Raw genomic sequence first — 16,502 nt, forward strand, 5'->3', positions numbered from 1 at the left:
GTCATGAGTTATGGACAAAGGATTCACAACTGAAACAAACCCATGTACAGGGAATAAAATTTCTGGCCACATTCTTCATATAGCTATCTCTGCTGTCCTCTGTAATTCTATAAAATCAGTCATGCTACATTTTAAAATCATGGTTAAAAGTAACATAATGTTACCATTTTATCCATTTTTCTGTATTCATTTTTAATAATGTTTTAATTTCCTTTTATATTTTACCTTTCCCTCCCTCAGCTCCTCCCAGCTCCTCCTCCCCCACCTCCCTATCCCTGCCCAACTTCATGCTCTTTCTCTTAAAAATAAAAACAAAACATGGAGTCCAATTTGTGTTGGCTGACTATTCCTGAGCATGGACTCTGCCCTGGATATATATTCAGTATCCATTTTTAAGTGTGCCGTTTTTGTACTGTTGTTCAGCTATCACCACTATCCATTTCTGGAATGTGTTTACCAACTGAAACTCTGTACCAGTACACAGTAACTCCCTGTTGCTGGCTTCCTTGGCAACCACCATCCTAGGACCTACTTCTATGATCTTGACTGCTCTAGGTACCCTATACAATGGAACCATACAATATTTACTCTTTTGTGACTGGCTTATTACAATTATACATTCTAGTTTATGTTGTTAGTGTAATAGGCTACCAGAGTAGTAGACCACTCACTTGTGTCGACTACATAATCCTCGTGTGTGTGTGTGTGTGTGTGTGTGTGTGTGTGTGTGTGTGTGTGCATGTGTGTGGTGTGTAGTGGGTATCTTAAGCACTTTTTGTATGAACAAACAAATCCAAACTTCATAGTAGCGTTTCTCCCCACTTTGCCCAAGTGTCTGCTTTAGTAGCAGCAAATTATTGGGGTCTACAAAGCTCAAGGGATAACAGAGTTGATACTTCAGACACCAGTAATTTGGTAATAATAACTTCTTTCCATTAACTAGCACAACTCTAGAGTAGTTCCTTTATTTTACAATTGCTTATTTATTTTGTAAGGATGTATGAGAGTGTGTGGTGTGTGTGTGTGTGTGTGTGTGTGTGTGTGTGTGTGTGTGTGTGTGTACCATGGTGTGCATGTGCAGGTCAGAGGACAGCTTGTAGGAGTCAGTTTTCTTCTTCTGCCATGTAGATTTGGGAGATCAAGCTGAGGTCTTTGGGCTTGGAAGCAAGCGTCTTTACCCTCTGAGCCATCTTGCTGGTCTTAGAGTAGTTACTTTTCTAAATTTGGGGACAGTTTCTTATGACTAAAATTTTCTTCTTCAAACCATCGTTCAAATGCATGGCTTCTTTTATAAGGGAAGTGGAGGTTTTCCTACAGAGATTTCCTGCCCTTAACTGTGCTAGGTTTATGGTTATTAATTATAATCACTTGGCACTTTTGGAATTATAAACCAATATATAGATACCATTTTAATCTAACATATTTATTTGCATTCTGCAACACTAACCTGTTATCAGAAATCAAATGCAGAAGCTATCTTACCCCCAAATAATAATATTTAGGTTGTTTGGGTTTCAGTTATTTGTGATCAGTGTTTCATGGAACCGTTGGGCCCAGCTGTGGACAACAGAGCCCCTGTGGAATACCAGAGCTTCCTTGGTATTTCATTTGTTCCTGTGCTCCCTCAGACCTTGCCCTGGCTCTTGCCTGCTTAGCAGGAGTCTGGTTGTCCAGAACAGCGTCCTGTGAAGCTTGTCTCTAGAAATGGAGAGATCTAAAGAAGGCAGCCACAGAAACCTGTCAAGTCCCCTGGTTGTTTCAAAATTGCAGAGAAGAGCTTGCTTACTGGTAGGAAGCCTTATTTTCAGATGTAGAAGTTACTTAGTTGTGACTTGAGAAAACTCAGCCATATAGCCTGCTCTGTGAGGTCACTGCTTAAGTTTTCTATGCATCCATTTTGGTGACAGTTGGAAAGCTTCCATTTTGAACTGGTGCAAACAAAATGGCATGCATTGTTTTTTAACTTGAAAAACAGGTGCTTTCGTTCATGCAGAACAGCCAAACAGAAGCGTATTTTATAGGGACTTTCTTTTAAATGTCAGGCACGCAGGAAGCGTTCTGAGTTCATGTGGTAGAGAGAGTATAGTTACTTATTAGGAACAAGTTTGTGGCAAGCGAACAAATCTTAATTTACAAGTCATTATAAGAACTTTGTCTTCCTCTTAAAAACATGTAAAGATGTATCACAGTCGCAGTTGTCAGGTTCTCAGTGCCTAATTGCTACACATAAACACAAGTTACAGGAACCACTCCTAGACCTCTGCTTCCTCCTCTACTATTGTGGGCGTTCACGGCTTCTTTTCTAATGTAGACATAGGACCCTCAGTGCTTTGCTTCCTCAGATCAAGCTGGACTGCTATAGCAGAACAGAATGGATGTCAAGATTACTGGATGGGGGTGAAGAGGGTAGGGAATGCTTTCTCTTATATATCCCACATAGAAAGAGCACCAAGAAAAAATGAACAGAGTTGGGGAGATAGCTCAGCAGGTAAAATGCTTGACACACAAGCTTCAGAACCAGAGTTCAAATCCCCACAACCCATGTACAAGTTCTATAAGTGCATCTGGCCTATAATCCCATCCTGCAAGAAGGAGAGACAGAATTGCTAGAGCAAGCTGGCTAACCAGACTAGCCAAAACCGTAAGTTCAAAGTTCAGTGGGAAAAACAACTAAAAAAAACCTGCCTTTGTACATAAGGTAGAAAACAGTGCAGGAAGCCGTTCAACTTCAGGCCTCTATACATGTTCACACACAAGTGTTCCCAGACCCATGGAAACCAGCACATATATATACATATACATATGCAAGAAAAAAAGACTTCCTTTGTGTCATATATTTGTTCTATGTGAACAGTCTCTCCCTAATTCTTAACTCTAAGCTACATGCCTGCTTCCCCACTACAATGTCACCCCAACTCCTGACTCCTTAACCTTCTTCATCTCATCAATGTTCATATCTCTAGAGTCCATTCCCTGCCTTGATAAAGTTCCAGGCTCATGGGAATATTGCAAATTTAAAATTAAACTCCTGACTATTACTGAGTGATGTTAGGAGTACGGATGCTAGCTAGTAGCAGCGGCCTGAGAATTTTCCTCCTACAACTGGGGCTTTTATGTGACAAAAATAGTTCTTGTATCATAAGCTGGAGCACAGCAATTTTCCCCTAGAAAAGTGGTTAATGTATAAACCCGTGGGTGGTGCCTGACACACTTCACGCTATGCTATTATGGACGCATTTACGTTAGAATTGTCTTTGGATGCATCTGCCCTCCCTTCTCCTGAAACCTAGACGTTATTTTAATGAGGAAAGGCGGGCTTCAAACACTTAAATATTTTCCTTGGAGATGGGCTCACAGAACACAATTCATTCCCGGTGTGACCTGCTGTCAGCCTAGTTAAACCTGCCTTTCCACCTCCAGTCAATTCTGCGGTCTCACCGAGTTTCAGCGGATACCATTTATGAAGTACTGCAGAGAAAGGGGTGTTTCAAGCTATGTCTGAAAGAAAGAGGAAGTTGGTGATTTATTTCAAAAAGGTTTTATTGGGGGTGGGTGTTGGTGCAGGAGATCAAACCTCATGGGGTTTAGGCAACTCTGCTACTGAGCTGTGTTCCTAGTCATCTAGTGTTGATTCAGTAGAGCTGGATGGCGTGTGTGTGTGTGTGTGTGTGTGTGTGTGTGTGTGTGTGTGTGTGTACACGTGCGCGCGCATGCATTTATTTTATAGTGCATTTCTTTATATCTCTCCTATAAACTGTTTGTTTTTTTTTCTGGTTCGGCTCACAGTGAAGTCCCAGATTTGGAACAATCTGCAGTGCTCATATTAAACTATATACTTCTTTTTTTGGGGGGGAAGGGATAGTTTTGTTTTTTTTTCTGGATTCCATGTGTGTGCAAAAATATGTATTAATCATGGCTGGTAAAAGTTCTAAAATGTATTAAAACAAATGGAACGCTGGGCGGTGGTGGCATACACCTTTAATCCCAGCATTCGAGAGGCAGAGGCAGGCGGATCTTTGTGAGTTCTAGGCCAGGCTGGTCTACAGAGCAAGATCCAGGAAAGGCGCAGTTACACAGAGAAACCCTGTCTCGAAAAACCAAAATCAAAACCAAAACCAAAAACAAAAAACAAATGGAACAATGCAAAATGCCTAGTGTCTTCAAACTCTAAAATTATACAAAAAGCATTCACAAATTTCCACAGTATCCACTGACCTCCTTATTTTTTGATGTAATTATACTTTTCCTTCAATATTCCTCCAAATAATGACTTACAGTGATTGCTCCTTTTCTGTATTTTATAAAATCTAGTATAGTTACATAGTGACAAGTGGTACTTGTGTATAGTTAGCTGGGTTGTTTAGATAGATTTGCAGGAGGTACAGGCTTAGAATCTGACTCTTTGTAGTTGTCTATGGAAAGACAATGTATGTTCTGGCTTCCAAACAACCATGTTAATGCCTGTATTTATAACCAGTGGACTGGTGACTCTGTAAGATTTAAATTTTTTTCTAGTATGTGATTTGGGGACAGGCATGTAACTGTTAAATTGTTTATGTCTTTACAGGGTTCAAAACTATGGATAATAATGGAATACCTAGGTGGAGGTTCAGCTTTGGATCTTGTGAGTATTTTAAAATAGTTATATACACATGTATAAACTTACTTAACTCTGTAATTATGTAAACAGTAGCTTTGGGGCAAGCTAAGTTATTTGGGTAAGATGTCAATTTTAACTCTGTTTTGGGGACTTTGACTCTTATGTGCACAAACTATGTTACAGATTTGATCATGCTGCTGACATTCTTACTGTATATAAGAAATGCAAATATCTCAGTAAAGTAGAGCCCTGAAATTCACAGTGGATGTTTGCCAATTGCTGTCAGTTTGACATTTTCATGTTTCCCTTAATACTGAGTATATTTGGACTGAAAAAAAAAAAACAACATTATATTGCCTGGTGGTGGTGGTGGTGGTGGCGTACGCCTTTAATCCCAGCACTTGGGTGGCAGAGCCAGGCAGATCTCTGTGAGTTCAAGGCCAGCCTGGTCTATAGAGCGAGATCCAGGACAGGCACCAAAACAACACAGAGAAACCCTGTCTCAAAAAAAAAAAACAGCAAAAAAAATACATTGTAGGGGATGGAGAGATGGCTCACTGATTAAGAGCACTGGCTGCTCTTTCAGAGTACCCAAGTTTGAGTCCCAGCACTCACATGGCAGCTCACACTTCCAGGGGATCTAAGGCCTTCTTCTGACCTCCATAGGCACCAGGCACATAAGTAGTACACAGACCTATATATGTATACACATAAAATGATAATTAAAGAAAAGCTTTAAAATACATCGTTGAGATACCTGTCACTAACAGTTATCATGAACCAAAGGTTTGTGTCTTTGAAATGTATCTGTCAATACCCTCCCCCCAACATGATGGTATTAGGAGAAATAATGAAGTCATGAGAGTGGGGCCTTCAGGGATGGCAATAGTGTTCTTGTCAAAGTGATCCCTGGAGGACTGTCTAGCTCTCCTTCTGTTATATGAGGATATGAGGAGAAGGACCATCTGGAAACCAGGAGAGTGGTCTCAGGAGACACCCATCTGCTTAGACTCTCCAGAACTGAGAAATCACTGTTTGCTATTTAATTCAGCCTGTCTGGGATCCTCTGTTATAGCAGCAGCCTAAGATGATTAAGACTGAGTGAGATGTAGGGTTTCAATCCAGTTGGCCTGTCGATACAGCTTTCTACAGAGGGGCTTCTGTTCCTTAGTAGGTCATTTGAAAATGTGTGGTGTTTTTTTTTTTTTTTTTTGGTTGTTAAAATAACTGAAAAGTGTTACTATCTTTGTATCATTGTAGTTTTTTAATTTTGAAAATCATCATTATTTATCCATTTATTATGAGGGTGGAGAAGGGATGCACACAGTCCTTGCTGCACATAAGAATATCAGAGACAAGTTATCGAAGTCTGTTCTCTCCTCCTACCATGTGGATCTGGGAATGGAATTTAGGTCATCCAGTTTGAAGGCAAGTGCCTGTCCTCACTGAGCCACCTGCCGGCCCATTTTTCCAGGCACATACTACAGTGCTAAAATCTGGTGGTGTGTAGGAAAAGTTCCACCCATGGAAAATGCCTCTGACAAAAACTGATTGTTTTTCCTAAGTTGTTATGACAAAAAAAGTGGATTCCCTCTCTTGAAAAATTAGGAATGTGCAATTATATTTGCAATTCAATATAAATTATAACCATCAACTTGTTATAGATTGACTGCTGGATGGACATACAGTTGCTTGAGGTTCTCCAGCTGGCTCCAGTCATCACGGTCTGTGACTTGGAAGCAGGCACATAGACACTTTGGACTTGAAGATCCTAGAGCACAAAGAACTTACACTAAGTGGTTCTAAGTTCTCTTACATCTTTAATATTATGTGACATATTTGAGGGTTTTGTTCTTTTACTTTTGAGGCCCAGGATGTCCTGGAACTCATAATCTTCCTGCCTTAGCCTCTTGAGTGTTCCACCTTGTTTTGAGGCAGGATCTCCAAACCCTCCCATATACCCCTCCTTACTCCCTTTCAGGCCACGGCCTCTGTTTTTAGTGGTTGTTGTTACAGGCATATAGGTACATGTATATGCATATGTATTCCTAAACATAATTTCCATCTTCTACCATTTTCAATATTGAAAATATTTTAATATTTGAAAATATCCTTTCTTCAATATTTAAAAATTTTAACTGTCGAATTCTTTCATGTCCTGGGTTAGGTGTATAAATTATAACATATTTGATGTCTTTGAAACAATTGTGAGTGAGATTACTTCTGCTTTCTTCTCACCATGTGTGCTATTGGTATGCATAGAGGACATCTATTTCTGTGTGTTCAAGTTCTAGCCTGCCACGAAAGTGATAGGGCTGGAAAGATGGCTAAGTGCCTAGGAGCACTGGCTGCTCTTCCAGAAGACCTAGGTTCGATTCCCAGCACCCACATGGCAGTTCACAACTGTCTGTAACTCCAGTTCCAAGGGATCCAACACCCTCACACGAACATACACGCAGGCAAAACACCAATGCACATAAAATAAAAAACAAAAAAGCCTTAGCCCTGACTGCCAATGACTTAAACTTTCAGGTAATGTTATGACTAGAAAGGTATCTGAGAGATTTTCTTTAGGGGGTGGGTGCTCCATACTTAAACCATTCCAAAGAAATGCCAGTTCACCTCAATGGAGAGCCCCGCCTCCCAGGAATCCATGGGAGCTTATGCAGTTGTCCAGTTTGTTCATTCTTCCTTGACCTTCTCCTTTATCTGGGGTTCACTTTTTATTTCTCTGTCCTTTCCAGGGAGGCAGTTTCTTATAGAACAATCGTTCATGCGTGTGACCTTCAGCTCTGTTCTCTTCTTGAACGTAAATGATCCTATTCCCATAGCACAGGGTCTTGCAGTTGCTCCACTCTTAAATACTGACAGCCCTTTACAGATGCCCCACTTACTTTCTTGGCTCCCCTAAGATGCTCACCGCATCTTTTACCTATGTTACAGGCATTGGGAAAGCTGCACTCACTAACAGTAATGTGATCCATTGACTGCTGGCACAATCCGAGCTAGCAACCCTAATCTGTATCCCTACTGATAGTTTGGTCAGTTTAATGTAATGTCTGAGTCAAACAAACATACTTCCTTTATCTCATATTGCTTCCTGCCTCTTCATAATAAGACAAATGGCAATTAATATAAACTTAATGAATTAAAATGTTGTCAGCACCATATTAGTTAAAAGACTAGTGATCTAATCCCAGCTCTTCTAAATTGTTCGCGGATACTGAGCATGTCAGTCACTCTGTGACTTACTCTCCTCATATGTTCAATTAAATAAAGAAAATGGGTTAGAAATGTCTACTTCTGCTTTTCTAGCTAAAAATAAAATTAACAATACTGTGGTTTAATCTTATAGCATAGAAGATACTGAGAAAACATCTTTCTCCTTTTCAATGTATAGTCATAAACAGATGAATGCAATTGTTTTTGGTTCTCTAAGAATTTGTTGTAGGGTAGCAAGAGAAAACAAGATGGATTCTGAGCAGAGTGTTTCTCAATTCAAACTGGCACCCTACTAATTGAATAATGTGAGACTATGAATTATGATTTATTGTCAGGATTATACACTGTATACCTCAGGAGTCTTATTCCAGGAAAGTCATTTGTTGCAGATGAACAGACTTTGACCATATTAGATGCAACTTTATGGAATTTATTATTTACTGCTTCTTTCTAAAACATTTACATTGTCTTGCACAAAGACGCATAATGGGATAAATAGGATAAAGCATGAGCACCACGGAAAGAAGCTTGGAACAATATGCTAGTTATAAAAGAAGGCCTACTGTAGCATGCTGCCTTAGGGACTGGCAGGAAGTGAAAGGAATGTAGGGAAAACCCATAAACCCACAAGTGCAGGGTCTTTAAAAGAACAATTGTCGCTCTTCTGCATATCCTTCCTTTCAAACCCAGGCAGATTAGACGAGGCAGGTATGTTGCTCTGGGGCAGAGGCTTAGAATGTTGCAGAGCAGTTTCAGTTAAGCATTCTAAGACCTTGGCATTATATCTCCCAAGGTTGTATTTGAAATTTTAAAAGAGCAAAGCAAACAAACATTTCCTCTTCTATTCCATCTGTGTGACATTCCTTCTGTTTCTAGCATACCTTATTCTCTTTTCCTCCTGACTGTCGGCACACCTTGGGAAACGTGTGTACTACAAGGTTTGAGGCCATTTTTGGTATGGTAATGGTCCAGAAAAATCTACCCACACCCACCATCCCATATCCTTCTCCTCCCTCCTGATCCCCCACCACCACCACAAAATATTCCCTCCCACTCCCTTTCAACCTCCAGTTGAAATTTTACTTTGAATTTTCAATTAATCCTAAAATATATCATATATGGTAATGAATCTTTAAGATCCTTTTTGTTGTTCTTACTGAAATGTTTTAAAAGTTCTATGTTAGGAAGTGAATTGAGCTATCTATTCCACACCTAGAAACCATTCCAAATGATAGTGGGTGCCCTTAAGTTGTCCTTGCCCAATTTCTTAAGTAACCAAGAGTGTGCCTCTGGCCCTGCTGATGTTTTATGATTATGTACTAAATTCCAGTCTTAACTCATATGATGTATGTCCTTCGGTTATTTGGCAGTTCCACAGAATTTCTTTGCCAGCCATCAATAAAATAATGTCTCATTTTCACCTTTAGAATCACGTTAATCACTAACCTTTACATTAAAATAAAATTAAGATAGAAGTTGACAGATTTGAAAGTAAATAGATAATGTTACCTAGGAAGGGGATCTATTGAATTACAGACATCCCTGGAGGATACAGTTTATACCCAGACCACTCTTAATAGTGAGTACAAGGTCTATTTTAGGCTGTTAAATTTTGACATAAAAGTGCCCTTTATTCAGAATAAATATGGCATTCATGGAAAGATGAAATACACAAGGTGCCAAAGAGCTGTGAATCCCTCCCAGTGTGAGGCAAAATAGGCAATGTATGATTTGTACCACCTCTCCCCTCCTTCCAGCAAACAGAACTCTGCCTCCCTCTGACTTCAGCTTCCCACCCTTCCTGCAATAATATTGTACAGTCCACTGTTTGTGCTTTATGAGGTACCAGAATTTTAAAATGACCATTTATTTTAAAGAGATTTTGGGGTATTCCATTACAAGTTCTCCTGAAACCTAATGATTGCTTTCCTTGTCTTCCAGTTGGAATGACTGGCTTTGGTACAGGGGTGGGGAAAGAAAGGGAAATGTGTTATATTTATTAGAAAAATATTATTCCTCCATGATCTGAATTTTTTACAATGAGAGTCTGAATAGTTTAGTTATTATATTCCTGGCTGAATTTAAATTAGGAGTGTCTGATTGAAAAACCAGTTCAGTATTAATATGTAGTGACTGTTTAAAAGCGAGTACAAAATTCAAGTAGCTGACTTCTTTTTGTTTTTGCGTTCTTCTTCTATCTAGGGCATAGTATGGTGTGGCATAAGGACACTAGCATACACACATGCGTATTCTACACTAAGTGTATTCCCTTCAGACCCCTGAACCCCTTCTTCTTAGTCTTCCTGTTAGTCCCTGTTGTTCCCTTACAAAGTTGTACTCCTCAAGTAACAGACTCATTCCCTTTTCCCCATGTGACAGCACTTCTATTATCATTTGCATCTATTTGTTAAATCTTGGATGTAAATTTTAGAACCCTCAGATTTTGGAGCTAGTATGTAGGTAAAATTGCTTAGCCGAGCTTTTAAGATAAATCATTTATTTATGTGTATATGGGTGGCTTGTTTTTAGACAAGATCTTACATGGCCCAGGCTCTCCTGCAGCCCAGGTTAGCCTCAAACTGTCTGTGTAGCCAGAGATGAGCTTAAACTTCTGACCCTCCTGCATCCATCTCCCAAGCGCTGGAATTACAGGCATGTGCCTCCACACCCAGTTTATGGGTGTTGGAGATCTAACTCAGGGTTTTGCTCATGTTGGGCGCATACTCTACCAGCTGAGCTATAGCCCCATCCTACAAATTCCTCATTTAAAAGCCTGCACAGCATTTGACGTGACTCCTTTACTATCTTTTCTCTCTTTTAAGTTTTTCTCCTCATTTGTTCAAATGTTGGTTTAATAAGCTATTTCAAATAATTAAGGGATCCCTATGTTTCAAAAATACAAATTTTGAATTTTTTTTTCCAAATTTTTTAAAGTGTGTGAGTGTACATGTGTTTTCTCCTTAAGCTACGGGCTGGTCCATTTGATGAATTCCAGATTGCCACCATGCTCAAGGAGATTTTGAAAGGTCTGGACTATCTACATTCCGAAAAGAAAATTCACCGAGACATTAAAGGTATACAAAAGTCTAATAGAAACCTGAGAAAAACACACGTTTTGGAGAAACCGAGAGATATTCATTTTGTTTTTTTTGTTTTTTGTTTTTTTTTTTGTCCCCTAGCTGCCAATGTCTTGCTTTCAGAACAAGGTGATGTTAAACTTGCTGACTTTGGAGTTGCTGGCCAGCTGACAGATACCCAAATTAAAAGAAACACCTTTGTGGGAACTCCATTTTGGATGGCTCCTGAAGTTATTCAACAGTCAGCTTATGACTCTAAAGTAAAGTATTCCCTATACAGATGGAATTAATTGGATGTAGCCTTGTCAATAAGCGTTTTAATTTTCCCTTCCTTCACAAGTGCTTCTAAAAGAAATTATGTCATATTTTGTTTCTTAATCATAAATCCTGTTGGTGTTGGTAATATTTGAATCCTATTTATTTCAATGGCTTTTCATCGCACTTGGACTAGAATCTCGAGTCCTTAGAGTCACATACAGGGCCGTTGATGATCTGGCCATTGTCTGGCTGGCCACCCTTGTCTTCCTCCGCTCTCATCTGCACTCTTTGCTTCAGCCATCATGGCCTCGCTGTTCCTCAGACACAGTACCTTTTGACCTCAGGACTTTCCCTTGCTTTCTCTGGAATAGCCTTGCTCCCGATGAGCTGTCTGTAAGCACCCAGAGATGTCTCTCCCAACCATCCCACATAAGCATGGAGCTCCCGTCTCTGCTTTGGTCATTATTTCCTTATTCTGCTTTTTGTTCCCCCACAGAACTTAGTCCCATCTGACATTATGTTACTCATTTATCTGTTCCTCTTATTGGAATGCGAGATTCTTCAAAGCAAGGACTTTCATCTGGTTTATTTAGCACTCAAGTAGTGTTATGCCTATACAAAATATGAGATTTAAATTTTTAATTCATGAGTTCCATTGATTAAAATTATTGTAATTCACTACATTTCGTGATATGTCAATGCAGGGATTTGGGGTCAGCATCCTAGAATGGAGTTTCAAGGTGATAAACAGTTTTTGTTATTGTTTCTTTTTCAGGCTGACATTTGGTCGTTGGGAATTACTGCCATTGAACTTGCCAAGGGAGAGCCTCCGAATTCTGACATGCATCCAATGAGGGTTCTGTTTCTTATTCCGAAAAACAACCCCCCAACTCTTGTGGGAGACTTTACTAAGTCTTTCAAGGAGTTTATTGATGCTTGCCTGAATAAAGATCCATCGTTTGTGAGTATATGTTGTTATTACCACTGTTGGTTTCCTATTGTCCATCTACTTCTAACAAATGTGGTGTTTCCTATGCTGGAGAACACAGTGCATGTGAAAAACATCTGTGATCCACTCACGAAGCTGGCTTCTCCTTCTGTATTGCTAATTCCACTCTGTTCTTAACCAGATCCTTGGTCCTTTTTTCTCTTCCCTGACATCATCTTCTTAGTCCCCAGCTACCTGATCATTTCCTATTTCAAGAAGAAAATTTGGAGAAATAATTAATGTTCTGTTACTTATTAAAGTACACATGTACCTGTTAGTGATGGAATTGACTACATTTATTATATGTCTTGGTGTTGTTAAAATAACCCTGTTTATACTCTTGGTGATTAAAAAGACAAGAGCACTTTTCTAAGTTGAATGTAACTATTTTTATTTTGACAGTTAACATTCCAATATTAATGAAATACTGAAAGGAGCATATTCCCCACAGCACTTGGTGTTTGCATTTATAGACAATAAGAGTTAATGTTTGATAGAAAAGCATATACTAAGATGTGGGCAGATAATGACAAAATTAGGGATTCATAAGATGTGAAGATGATAACCAAATTACAGCAATCTTACTAGTTTTCACAATTAAAAAAAATACAGTCAATGTAATAAAGTGTCTTTAAGTTGTTTTGTCATTTTTAGATGTTAACTTTCTATGTTCCACTATTTCTGAGAAGGCTTTGTTGATTGGCATGCTGATGAGGTATCCTAGCATCTGTCTACTGTGCTTTAACAAATTTGGCTGCTAAAACGGTGAATTTGAAGTGGCTACCTTGACCCACTTCAAAAAATAGAAATGTCAGTTTTCCTATTACATTTTAATTGTCCTTGTGTCTATAGATATGATTTTGTAGATTTCACTTTAATAATTCAAATGATGTTTTACCACCTATCTCCAAAAGATCCTCAAAATAGTCATGCGTCCTTTCTTGTGTGTGTCTGTGCCTTAGCGTCCTACAGCTAAAGAACTTTTGAAACATAAGTTCATTGTGAAAAATTCAAAGAAGACTTCTTATCTGACTGAACTGATCGATCGCTTTAAGAGATGGAAGGCAGAAGGACACAGTGATGATGAATCTGATTCCGAGGGTTCTGACTCGTATGTATACATTACTGCTGTTTTTATGTAGGCAGCCCGCTTTCATACGCTCGGCCTTTTTGCAATGACCTCGTATGCTTGCTTTAGACTAAGTTATAAATCACATTCCGAGGGCTCACTTCAGCTACTCTGAAGTTTCTTTACAGCCTGTGGAATACAATGAATTTGGAAACATGCTTTGGAAGAGAAAAACTCTGCTTTTGCATGGTCTCGGTCTAACCCCTAGTGGATACTTGAGTATATTACAAAATTTTGGAATACAGTTTGATTAAAGGTGTTCTATTAGTTCACAAGAAGCAACAAGGAACTATGTTTTCTCACACTGTGATGGCAACCTGCAGAACCCTTTGGAGAACTGATCTCATGGCCTTTCCTACTTCCTGGTCTCGAATCAAACTGATCAGACTGATCTGTGAACTGCTACATCTATTTACTTATGGATGATTTTTACCCTGTGGACAAGTTAGTCTTTTTGAAAAATAGCAGTACTTATGTTAATAGTTCTGCTTCTGTGTGCTTATCTTAACTTGATTAGAAAAATCCTAAGGCTGTAACAGGATTTCGTCTTTTGGTAGGTTGACCTCCACAAAGGCAGCATGTCTTCCCACAGTGTCCTCAGGTGCCTGCATTTATGAGAAACTGTCCAACATTTGAAATGAATAAAATGTACCAGGATAGTTTGTGCCCAATCTAAGGCTTGTTAACCTTAACTGAAAACTTCTTGATGGAACTTTAAAAACCCAAGGCATTCTTCTAGGGTTCATGATTCAGGCGTCGGGGAATGACAGTGTTAGCATGTAGGGCTATGCACATAGGGTTTGGGTGCTCAATTAGAGCTGAGAACTGCTGCTATTCTTGGGTAAAATCAAGTATCCACCTGAAACTGAGGTCAGAAGCAGTGTTGTCTGGTGAGTTTGTAAACACTGACACAGTGAGCTCTTCAGATTTGCTGTTTTTGCCATGTCGAATTACTTAGCATCTTTGGCATTTCTTTAGGGAATCCACCAGCAGGGAAAGTAATACTCACCCTGAATGGAGTTTCACCACCGTGCGTAAGAAGCCTGATCCAAAGAAGCTACAGAATGGGGATGTAAGTATATGGAGCTAAGCACTTTATTTATTTAACAAAGTAGTAGATTTCATCATATTATCTTCATATACTTATCATTCTAATTTTTTCTCATCTGATCATGCCCTACTTATAGACTTTTTAAAAATGGTATAATGAGATTATAATGTACAGAACTGTGAGAATTTAATACTCCTGCATGCCTGTCTGCCTCACTATATGCATAAAAATGTTCATTTATCATTAATTGTGACCTAATTAAGTCATAGAAGTCATTTAAATGGCCACTGTTATTTTTAAAATTCATTTCCATGTAGAGAGGTAAACCCAGGGAACCAGATATCTATTGGAATCCTAGATGTTAGGGGGCTTCAACTGATGGATGAGAATTTGTGACAGAAAGAAAACATAGGGACTAGCCTTATCTTGAGTCTTTTGAAGGGAGAATTCAAATTGATTCCCATTTGTTATCAAATATCTAGAAAAAGCCATGAATGATTATTTTAATTTCATGTGTGTAATCTGTATCATTTCTTTAAAGGAGCAAGATCTGGTGCAAACCTTGAGCTGTTTGTCTATGATAATCACACCTGCATTTGCTGAAGTAAGTGTGGGTTATTTAGCATCCACTATCTGTCTCAAGTGGCAGGATATTTTAAATGTTACAGCTATCTTTCTTTGTCAGCTTAAACAGCAGGATGAGAATAATGCAAGCCGAAACCAGGCAATTGAAGAACTTGAGAAAAGTATTGCTGTGGCTGAAGCTGCCTGTCCTGGCATCACAGATAAAATGGTGAAGAAATTAATTGAAAAATTTCAAAAGTAAGTTGGAAGTATCTTTTTCAAAATTATGTTAACATTTGGGATGTTATTAAGATGGAATATGGTTACTTCGATGCAGCCATTCATATTTTCCTCTGCAAAATTACTTCTTAATAGTTGTATGCTTGAAAACAGTTGTGTTTCTTGCCCATCTCAAACATTGCTTTTTGTAAATGTGTGTGTGTGTGTGTGTGTGTGTGTGTGTGTGTGTGTGTGTGTGTGTGTGTATGCGCTGTATATGTACATGTGTATGTGGGTGAGCTATCTTGCACATGGGTCTGTGTAGGAAATAGGTCATTATTGGATTTGTTACCCTATTACTTTCCACCTTATTTTTGAGGCAGGGTCTCTCGCTGAACCTGGGCTTGTCCTTTTAGCCAGGCAATCTATCCAGTATCCCCTGGAATACTCCTCTCTGTCCTCCAAGGCTGAAGGTATGGGGCTCGGTCACACCTGACAAGAACATGGGCACTAGGGATCTGAATTCAGATCCTTGTGCTTGGACTTCAAGCACTTTACCTACTGAGACAGTCCAGTATGTTTAGATATGGAAAGGTAGTTTTCCACTGAACCGAACAGCCCAGGGTTTGCCCTTTCTCTGTTAGGATGAAATTTGGGCACATGTAACATTATGCATGCTTCCATTCTTGGCAGTACTCTTAGTATTTGCAGAAACGCCACTACTTTGGTTATTTCCAGTAACAAAGTTCCTTCATTTGAATGCTTATGAAATGTTGATTAAAAGATTTAGAGAAAAAAGTCTAGACCAGTTGTTCTCAACCTTCCTAATGCTGTGACCCTTTAATACAGTTCCTCATGCTGTGCTGACCCCCAACCATATAGTCACCTTCATTGCTACTTCAGAACTGTAATTTTGCTACTTTTATGGATAGTAATGCAAATATCTGTGTTTGCCAATGGTCTTAGATGAAACCTGTGAAAAGGTGGTTCAACTCCCAAAGGGATCGTGACACACGGGTTGTGAACTACTCTACTCATCTAGACAGTAATAGAGGCTTTGTGTTCAGTTTCTATCTTGTCTCCTACTAATTTGATTTTGTTCAAAAAAGTTCTTACATTTGATTTGAAATTTCTTTTCTTTTTTTTTTCGAGACAGGGTTTCTCTGTGTAGCTTTGTGTCTTTCCTGGAAAACTCACTTTGTAGACCAGGCTGGCCTCAAACCCACAGAGATCCGCTTGCCTCTGCCTCCCAAGTGCTGGGATTAATGGCGAAATTTCTTTTCTTAAACAAGACTTGTATGTATACATATATATTCATTAGCTTAAGTGAGTTCAAACATGATTGTACAAAGCTTAACATTAATCCCATCATATCTCTTCTTGTCCCATCTTTA

General features: G+C 39.1%; 1 protein-coding gene across 1 annotated transcript in view; it reads left to right on the forward strand.

Annotated features, from left to right (window-relative positions):
* The window catches only part of Stk26 (serine/threonine kinase 26), a 55,408-nt gene that overhangs the window by 36,780 nt on the left and 2,126 nt on the right, over positions 1 to 16,502 (forward strand). Inside the window, exons 4-11 of the mRNA XM_052739385.1 lie at positions 4,568 to 4,624; positions 10,788 to 10,896; positions 11,002 to 11,159; positions 11,933 to 12,118; positions 13,108 to 13,256; positions 14,253 to 14,346; positions 14,867 to 14,929; positions 15,011 to 15,147. Of these exons, the coding sequence (XP_052595345.1) occupies positions 4,568 to 4,624; positions 10,788 to 10,896; positions 11,002 to 11,159; positions 11,933 to 12,118; positions 13,108 to 13,256; positions 14,253 to 14,346; positions 14,867 to 14,929; positions 15,011 to 15,147 (953 nt within the window). The remainder of the gene's footprint in view (positions 1 to 4,567; positions 4,625 to 10,787; positions 10,897 to 11,001; positions 11,160 to 11,932; positions 12,119 to 13,107; positions 13,257 to 14,252; positions 14,347 to 14,866; positions 14,930 to 15,010; positions 15,148 to 16,502) is intronic.

Source organism: Peromyscus californicus, unplaced genomic scaffold, assembly GCF_007827085.1.
Source record: "Peromyscus californicus insignis strain IS unplaced genomic scaffold, ASM782708v3 Scaffold_10__1_contigs__length_136768540, whole genome shotgun sequence".
In the NCBI taxonomy this organism is placed as follows: Eukaryota; Metazoa; Chordata; class Mammalia; order Rodentia; family Cricetidae; genus Peromyscus; species Peromyscus californicus.